We start from the raw sequence: 8,752 nt of genomic DNA, 5'->3' as shown, positions 1-8,752 counted from the left end.
AAGGCTGTGTTCAGTGTGGCACAGAGCAGCACACAGGGGGCTCCTGCTCCCCCTTGTCCCCACCTCGTCCTGCCTGACAGCTTCCTTTGCTCCTCCCCATAGCATTGCTGCCTTCAGAACAACTAGCACAGCAAGGAGGAAACGTGCCTAGAGATGAGTATGGCAAAGAAATTCAGAGGGTGTTGCAAAAATCTAGATAAACAGGGATGAGGTGGTCCCATACGTAGAAGCAAACACCTACCTTAGAACATTGCTAGTGCTGAGCAGAGTAAAAACCTGTAGTATATGCTCACAAATTAAAAAACATGTATATAAAATGATCACTGCCCATAAAAATTTAGATTCATATAAAGTTTTCAATGACATGGCAATATAGCAATTACTTGCATTCAGATAAATAAGTACTATAGTGCATAGAGTGTGTAGAGTGCTAGATATGCTTTCTGTATGTGGTAGATCACTCTTCCTCTGGATACCCAGATCCAGGGCCGTGGGGTTTTGCCTAAAAGGGAGAAGATGAAAAGGCTGCTTTCACAGGGTATTGGCTAAAAAGCTATCAATAAAAACCTTGCTGAAGCAGGAAGGACTGCTGGTAGCTCATCAGATCATCCCAACAACAGTCATCACAAAATGAGGCAAATGGATCCTAGGCACCAGCTTGAGGGATAACTGCTAGGAAACATTTGCTCACCCTCAGCAGTGCCATTGAGCAGGATGGGCCAAGCATGCAGCAAGCAGGTGAGCAGCACCTGAATGCTTCGTAACATTTGTACAGTGAAAGGCTGAAGAGCAAGCTGTTGCACTCCGAAGCAGTGCAGCACACAGAGCAAAGCACCTCCTGCCAGGTGCTGGCTGCCTCACCTTCACCTTCCTGCTCCTGACACCGACTGGAACATCCGACAGCCCCGGGCTCCTTCCTCCTCCACTTCTGATGCTGCAGAGGAAGAGCAGGGACACTTTGAGATAAAGCAAGCCTACTGCTCTCAGCACTGTCCCTGCTCAATACTCAGTCACTCCACGTGGAAGTTTAGCAGCTCAAGGAAGCCCTGCATTCTTGTGCATCTTAGGGCAGTTACTTCTGTAGCAGGAGAACCACACCCCCTATTAATTGCCCTCAGGCATTTCAGTAACACACACACACAGCAGGAGATTAAAAAAAAACATCAAAAAACCACACAGTTCAGACTAGGGATAATTCAGGGTGGATTAAACATCAAATTTAAGTGTTGAACCACAAAAGCACTGTGATTCCTGCCCTTACAGCACCACAGTTCCCTCACTATTTAGGGCAGGCCCAGAGCAGTTGCTTGAAACTAAAGACAGCTCTCAGCACCTCAGCAAGCAGGGGCATTACCTTGGTTGGACTGAAGCTCTGGACAAGTTGGATGTGAAAGTTTCCGAATGAAGGTTCTGAGTTGGTCTCCCACGTGGTGGTGTCCCACTGGCAGCTTCACCTGCACCTCTGTTCTTCAGCCTTCCCTCATTGCCAGCCACCTTCCTCGGCTTCCCCCTCGAGTTCAGGGCATCGCTCGTTCTCGCAGTACCAGAAGAGGTCAGTGGTGCGTTCCTGGCGCTCACTGTGTTGCTCAGCGCACTGCTCCCTCGTGCGGGATAACTGAGCCTCTGCTGCCCGAAGCCTTCCACACACCGAGGAGAAACATCTCCTGAGGGAAAAACAATGGGGCACTTTTAATAGGAACAGTCAATGCAACATCCGTTCAGGTAGCAGAACTACACCTAACTTCAGGCAGTACAGGACTTCAGAAAAGAGATTTCTAAGGATACTGAGTTTCAGACATTTAATCTTTCTTGCACAGAACTAGAACAATGGTAGAAGACTGAAGTCCTAAATGTTGGAGACAGAAAAGGCTAAGAATGTCTACTCAGCTTGGAACACAAACAGTGCTCCTGCACGTGAAAAGGAAAGCAATACATCCAAGTCCACACTTGGCCCACACCTTGATGCCTGATCCGCCTCCGAGCCAGCTCTGGTGACTCTCTTCTCTCTCTGTTGTCTCGAGGAGACAGTGGCTGCTGTGATGGGAAGCTGTCTGCTGGGTTGGCTGTGTCTGGACGTGAGTCACACTGATCCTAAAGCAAACCATTACTTGGAGTATTTAGATGACAGGTCATTCAGATCTACTCTTGTAAAAACATTGCAGAGCATTACCCTTCAGGAAGATTAACGTTATTAGCAACTTGTTTTTAGAAGGAGGCAGATACTGGCTTGCTGCCACCCACACTTTATCTCAGCTGTGGTTCACACTGCTTGGTTTCAGTGCAACTTCCACATGTAAATTGTAACAGTCACACTGCATAATCTCAGGGCCCTCTCTTCATTTTTCACAAGAGCTTTCAAACCAATTGTCTTTTTTCTACTAGGAGCCCCAGCATACCACAACAGCTTAGCTGTGACCAACAGGCTTTATTTAGGAAGATCTGATGGAGGGGAAGAGCTACATGGATTCCCAAATAATCCACTCCAAAAGGACAAAGAACTTGGCAAATTTCTTCAACCAGATATGACAACACAGATTGAGCTCTGTTTATTACCTGATGATGAAAAAGTATCTCCTCTTCTAGTTGGATACCACAAAATTCACAGGGAATCATAATGTTCTCTTCCTCCTGGCCAGCTTGGTACCGGGATGAATAATCAGACCTACAGCTAGTGTATCCAACATCATGCAGACCATCAAATCTTTGTGGATCAAGGGAACTTCTTTTACTGAAGGAGGCAAAGGCACTTGCTGGGTTACAGCCTGTCTGTTAAGCAAGTAACACAGAAATGTTAGCTGTCTCATTTAGCACACAGGGGTTTTAAAATTACTGCTGAGCAAAGATAAAATTACTAGACTCTAACTGTACCACTGAGTGAACATTGCACCTTTGTTCAGTCACAGTAACAAACAAGTCTTAACTGCTAGCTCCTAGATACAATACAAAGAAGTACTAAACCTGGTGAAGAATCAGATCTTCAGCAGGGTAGAGCTCCTCACAAAACTCACACGGCAACATGATCTCATCACCTGCAAAGTAATAAGGGTTATATCCTCTACCACACACAGGCTGGCTGCAATTGGATCAACTTAGATTCAAAATTCCTGAGCAATAAACTCCCGTTCTGTAGCACAGAGCAGCAGCCAAAGCAAATGCCAGGGAAATAGTTCTATAGTCCCACTTGCTGAGTTTTGTGAGTAAATCTGTATCACCCAGAGAGAGAATAATGTTTTGGGGTCAAAGATATTAAATGGTTTGCTACAAAAGCCTATTACTGCCTCAGGTAAATCCCTTCATACCATTCTCCCTTTCAAATTAAACTGGCACTTCAGATCCACTCACAAATGTGGAATGAACACGATGGGAAGGCAGCAAGAAAGTCTGTTGCTATGAATCCCTAACCACTGATGGGCACTGCACTTACTTTGCTTCTAAAGGTACACAAGTGTTCCAGGCACCTTTCCATCCCTGGAATAATATCAGTACCGATCCTTGTATTGTTCTGAACCGTTTTGAGTTGAAAGGAATTTCTGGATAAACATATTAAGGTCAGAGCACCACTACACCTTTTACTTCCGTTCCAAGAGGCATGATTACATTTTAAAAGAAGGATCTCATATTAATTATCCAAAAATTATTTAGAGGGAGTCTCAAAGAGCTTCACTTTTGATCTGCTTAGATGATCTTTGACACTCTGAATCCAGGAATCCCCTTTCTCTCCCAAACTCAAAAAAACAGAATTTATACTTACATTTTACATGGTTTGAAGCGTTCAAAGAGAATAAAGAGTCACAAGGAAAGATATCTGAGTAGTCTGTTTCATTGGGGAAGGAAGATGGCACAAGCTCTTTGGCATAGTGGTTTTCCCAGACGCCCCTGTGAATCTCTGCTGCAGCATTATTGCGAGGATTATTCTCATTCTGAAGGCTAAGAGCCAACATGTGGTCTAAATTGGCATTCTGCTCTTCATAAAGTGAGTGAGTGTTTTTATTTCTCTCCAGCTGCTCCAGTTCATACTCTTCAAAAGATGAATATAAATTTTAGGTAACGTTAAACCTGCAACCATTACTTAAGTGCATTATTCTAGTTCAACCAAGAGGGTTTCACGTGTGGACACTCACAGGGTTCAGCATTTCAAAGCCTATGGGACTCCCTGTATCACATTGGGAAGAAGGAAAACAGTCATCCTATTTTTGTTTGTATCAACCAAAAGGAGGATAAGAAGAAAAAGTGGTTCTTCTTGCATCAGCTTTATGAAGTTAGGGAGGGAAGTTTTGTATCCTACCTTGTGAACAAGGTGCAGTTCTAGTACTGTCATCTACTCCTTTCTGTGAGGCTTAGCTTCATTAGCTAACCCCAGAAATTATTTCTGCAAGCCAGGTAGTCCTCTACAGCAAAGGCTGTAACCTAGTATTTGCTGTGTAAAACCTCTGAGTGGTCCAAAACAGAAAGCAGAGTGCACGTTCAGCAGAGAGCTCACGTCTTAAACCTGACATGACCCTCTGCACATGGAGGTGGGAGATTAGAGGCTTATGAGTGAGCAGAGGCATTTATAATGATCTCAGCTATGTCCAGACAGGCTGTTACTGCAGAAATGCTCAGCATTACATATGTGAATCACATATAGATCTTACCAACCCTTCTACTGAAAGGAAGTAAAGAGTGGAGTTGCTAAGTAAAAAAAAAATCAAAAGAATTTGCAGTGAACAAACAATTCCAGTGTCATTTTTAAGCTAGACACTCCTTGAGGTGATAGCACAGGTGATGTAATGGGCTTTCATCACACCAGGAATCTCAAAAGTCCTGCATTTAGGCCTTTTGCAGCTTTGTTCCACAGCAAAATAGTGCTGCACTCACTGCCTCCATTCTTACTCAGTATTTCCATATAAATATTTTACTTGGATCACCTGGAAAATGTCAGATAAGCAACAAGTTATTACTTCCATCTATACCTTACCTTGATTTTGATTTCTTTGTATTCGTGAAACGTTTCTTCTGCTAATGTCCTTAAGGGTTCTGTCTCCTGCACAGTTGCTATAGATCTGCCTTTCTAGTACCCTGGGCATTCTCCACAAAGGCCCAGCACAGTTATCTGATCTTAGTTGATTTCTAATGTCCCGAAGGGCACGCAGATCTGCATCCTCTCCCTCAAAGCAAGGCACTGTTTTGCTTACTCGCTTCACCTCTTTCCCACAGATTTGGGGATGCTCTTTTAGGTCTTTTACCATTATGTTAAGGCCACACCCACTACACATCTCAGTCCTAGCTCCACAGTAACTTTCATGATCCTGAAGCTTATTGAAAGTAAGCTGGATGTCGCAGTGCTGGCAGACTGCAGGACGCAAAGGGCACGCTGATGTCTAAAAAAAGAAGAAGGGATTATTCTTCACATATGGAAGGCTGAGGCAAAGGTAGATGGAGGTTCTCACTTTACTGAAGTTGAGCTAGCTATTGTTTCTTTAGCCAGACACAAAGCTACACTGAAGAGCAGCCTGAAATAAAATACTACACAGGAAACATAAGAACGACACATGTATAACCTGTATAGTCAGAAAGATGTCAGCTGAAGCTCTGCCACTATTCAAACATTCCTTTTAAATCTGTAATGCTTTAACAGCAGATTCACAGTGCTTTTTGAAGTTAGTTTTCAAGAAACATTCTTGACAACCACATTTAAGAACTGCTAAAACACACATTAGTGTGTGTTGTATCAAGGAGCAGACTTATAGCACATTTACAACTCAGCACTAATTGCTTACACGTGCTCTTTACCCTACACTAAAGTTAGACGTGTATTACATACAGTTATAATTGAAGACACTGCAATAACACATCAGCACTTTGAAAACAAAAATATTTCACAGACTTTCAGAATAAACTACTTCCAGTGCTTTGGTCTTTCCTCACCAGTAACGAGATCTGCATGGCATTTCCAGAGCAGTCTTCCACTGAGCAGGAAGGAAAATACATAAAGGATTTCTAACAAGATTGGCTGTGGCAGCAGAGAACTGGATACAGCAACCCCAAAACACCCCACTGTGCTCTAGATCAGTTTATTTCACAAGATATTTTTAAAAAAGCCTGTTTGGACACAAGTTATTAAAACTCAGTGTCAGCAGATACAGAAATGCATAACATGAATGGATATTTTTTTTTTTTAAGTTAAAAGTTGTATTCTGTTCTTCCAAGGTACTTCACCATTTTTCATCTCGATCACTAATAAGGATCAAATTACTTATTTTCATAGAGAGTGGTTTGATAGGAAGGCTTGAGCAAGCCGTTTCCCACAACATTCTTTCAGAAGACTGAATTTAGAAAGGGTTTAATAAAAGGGGTGCATAAGTGACAGGCTGGAATCCAGGTCCTGGCTGACAGAAAGACTCCAGGATCAGTGCTTAGAAATACCACGCAGAATCTCCCAAGTGTGTGTAAATATAAAGTCCACCAACCTCATGATCCTCCAAGAGGCTTTTTTCAACCTTCATACTGCACTTGCAGGTAACCTGCAATAAACAGATTTCATTAGATTAGACGCCACAGGAATCAGCAACTTCAGAGGAGAAGTGTTTCCATCACCTGCACGTGCTCAGATTCAATGTGGTTCTTCATCTCAGACTTTGGGACTGACTCATTGCAGTAGCGACATACTTCAAGGTTTCTGCTACAGTGGATTTCGTGAATGGTGAAGTTAGCAGCAGGAATATCCTTTTTGCTACGAGAAAATCATAGAAATCATTTCTCAGAAAACAACCTGACAACAATTTTCAGTAATTACTTACAAAGAAAAACTCCTAAGAAGGCTTTCTAGAATTTGCCTGTTCAGAGAGACAAGAAACTAAAGCAAAAGACAAGCCCACCCAGGCCTCAGTGCTCCTACGTAGACACAACATGAATGTATACATTGTGCAGAGGTCACAATTTATCTTAAAAGCAGCACAGTCCAGCAGCGGTGTGTAAACTGCACATGCCTCTAACAAACTAGGCTGACATTGCAAGAAACTGCTCAGATTCCAATGTCTCTTTTAGAAAAAAATGTATTTGTTCAGCTGCTTGTATTTAGTACTCAACTTCTGAAAACCACACCATTATCAGTAAACACACAACCAATGCTGGAGCTCCTGAAGGAAGATAGCTTATCGAAGAGACACAACTGCCACATCTACACGTACATACCGACTATTTCTTATATCCCTGGCTCCCAGAAACGCGCGTGAAGAAAAGCTTTGAATCACATCTGTGTCTAACCTGGCCGCAAATCGAGCCTTTGTTTTTATTGGAGCGCCGCGGTACCCGCTGTTAAGCCGTGAACCCGAGCAGTGCGGCTGGGAAACCACGGAAACACAGAGCTTACGGAAAAATAGAACCCATTATAACCCATTAACACTGGAAAACGAGGAATTGAAAGCGAAGCCCGAACGTCCCCGGGGCGGGCCGTGGGTCGGCTCCCGTCCCGCAGCCCCACGCGATGTTAGGGCTCAGGGCGCGCACCCGCCCGCGGCTCTCGGCCCTTACCAGTTCCCGCACATCTGGGTCTCCACCTCCGTGACCGCAGCCATGGCCGCGTTCCGCCCCAGAACCGAAAGCGATGACAACAGCACGGACGGTTTCACTTCTGCTCGCCGCAGCCAAGGGCCGCGCTCCCGGCAGCTGTCCCTCAGCGATCGGTCCCCGGGCACTGCACCTCAGCAGCAGCAGCAGCAGCAGCCGGCGGCGGCGGCGGCGGCTCCTTCCCTCAGCGACGCGGGGAGGCGGAAAGCGGCGCGGAAAGCGGCGCGGAAAGCGGCGCGGAAAGCGGCGCGGAAAGCGTCCCGGCAACGGTTAACAGCTCCACGGCCCCGCTCCTCGAGCTGCTGACACCGGGCCTGGCCCCTCGCTTCCTACCGGCCTCCTCGCGCCCGCCCCCGGGTTCCTATTGGCCAGCAGCGAGCCGCACCGAGAGCTGATTGGGCGAGGCGGTTGCCGCTCACCAGTCAAATGGCTCACGGCAGCGATTGGCTGGCGCAGACGTCACCGGGGCGGGGCTGTGCCCGTGGGTCGGATTTCTTTAGCCAAGAAAAACGCCCGTTTTCGGAGAAGTGCCTTCACGTGGGCGAGTGCGCGGCTCCGGCAGCGCTCACAGCCCCGTCCGCTAGCCTCGGGTGTCCGCAGGGACGGGGCACCGCCGCATCTCCTCTCTGTGCACCCTGTGTCCGCTTTCAGCGCAGCCGAGGAGCTGCTCACCGAGGACACGCGTGTGCTCGTGCTCAGCTTGGCCTGGAAGGGACAAACTCAGAGCCATAGACCGCAGAAAGCACTCATCTGCGGGGCTGAAGCAGAACCAACCAGGGCAAGGTTGTAAGAAAGGGACGGACCTTTAGCAGTGTCTGTGTGCTGGCACGAGGGGAAATGGCTTCAAACTAAAGAGGTGAGATTTGGACTGCGTATAAGCAAGCTTTCACACTGAGGGCGGTGAGGCAGTGGCACGGGGTGCACAGAGAGGCGGTGCTGCCCCACCCCTGCACGCAGCCTTGGTCCCAGGACGGGGCTGTGAGCACCGTGAGCTGTGTGTGTCCCCGTGCGCTGCGGGCAGTGCGACCAGGTGGCCTTTGAGAGCCCTTTCCCACCCAATCCACTCTATGAACTAACTGGAATTAGTCTGACCCATCGGGCCCACAGAGGGCTGCACGCTGGTGCTGTCTAGGTGAGCATTCGCACATCACCAGGCAGTACCCAGCGGCCATCGGCCACATCAACACGCCAGCCCGAGGTCCCG

General features: G+C 46.6%; 1 protein-coding gene across 1 annotated transcript; it reads right to left on the bottom strand.

Annotated features, from left to right (window-relative positions):
• Positions 1 to 371: 371 nt before the first annotated feature.
• Positions 372 to 7,687, bottom strand: TRAFD1 (TRAF-type zinc finger domain containing 1). Its single transcript, XM_065739265.1, has 11 exons — positions 7,513 to 7,687; positions 6,577 to 6,712; positions 6,450 to 6,503; positions 4,958 to 5,360; positions 3,752 to 4,018; positions 2,959 to 3,029; positions 2,554 to 2,766; positions 1,959 to 2,091; positions 1,355 to 1,664; positions 862 to 934; positions 372 to 502 (listed from the first exon to the last, which is right to left on the bottom strand). The coding sequence occupies exons 1-11, from the start codon at positions 7,554 to 7,556 to the stop codon at positions 458 to 460; spliced, it is 1,749 nt and encodes a 582-aa protein (XP_065595337.1). The 5' UTR covers positions 7,557 to 7,687; the 3' UTR covers positions 372 to 457.
• Positions 7,688 to 8,752: the final 1,065 nt, after the last annotated feature.

Source organism: Cyrtonyx montezumae, unplaced genomic scaffold (genome assembly GCF_038088225.1).
Source record: "Cyrtonyx montezumae isolate F1298 unplaced genomic scaffold, pur_monq_1.0 scaffold_23, whole genome shotgun sequence".
Lineage (NCBI taxonomy): Eukaryota > Metazoa > Chordata > Aves > Galliformes > Odontophoridae > Cyrtonyx > Cyrtonyx montezumae.
This window is presented reverse-complemented; position numbering and strand designations above follow the sequence as displayed.

Excerpts from the sequence above, each read along its gene's own strand:
- TRAFD1 (XM_065739265.1), bottom strand. The coding sequence starts at position 7,556 with ATGGCTGCGGTCACGGAGGTGGAGACCCAGATGTGCGGGAACTG. Across the intron at positions 2,767-2,958 it reads AAGATCTGATTCTTCACCAG|ACAGGCTGTAACCCAGCAAG; the intron begins GTTTAGTACTTC and ends CTTGCTTAACAG. Across the intron at positions 2,092-2,553 it reads AGATACTTTTTCATCATCAG|GATCAGTGTGACTCACGTCC; the intron begins GTAATAAACAGA and ends GGTTTGCTTTAG.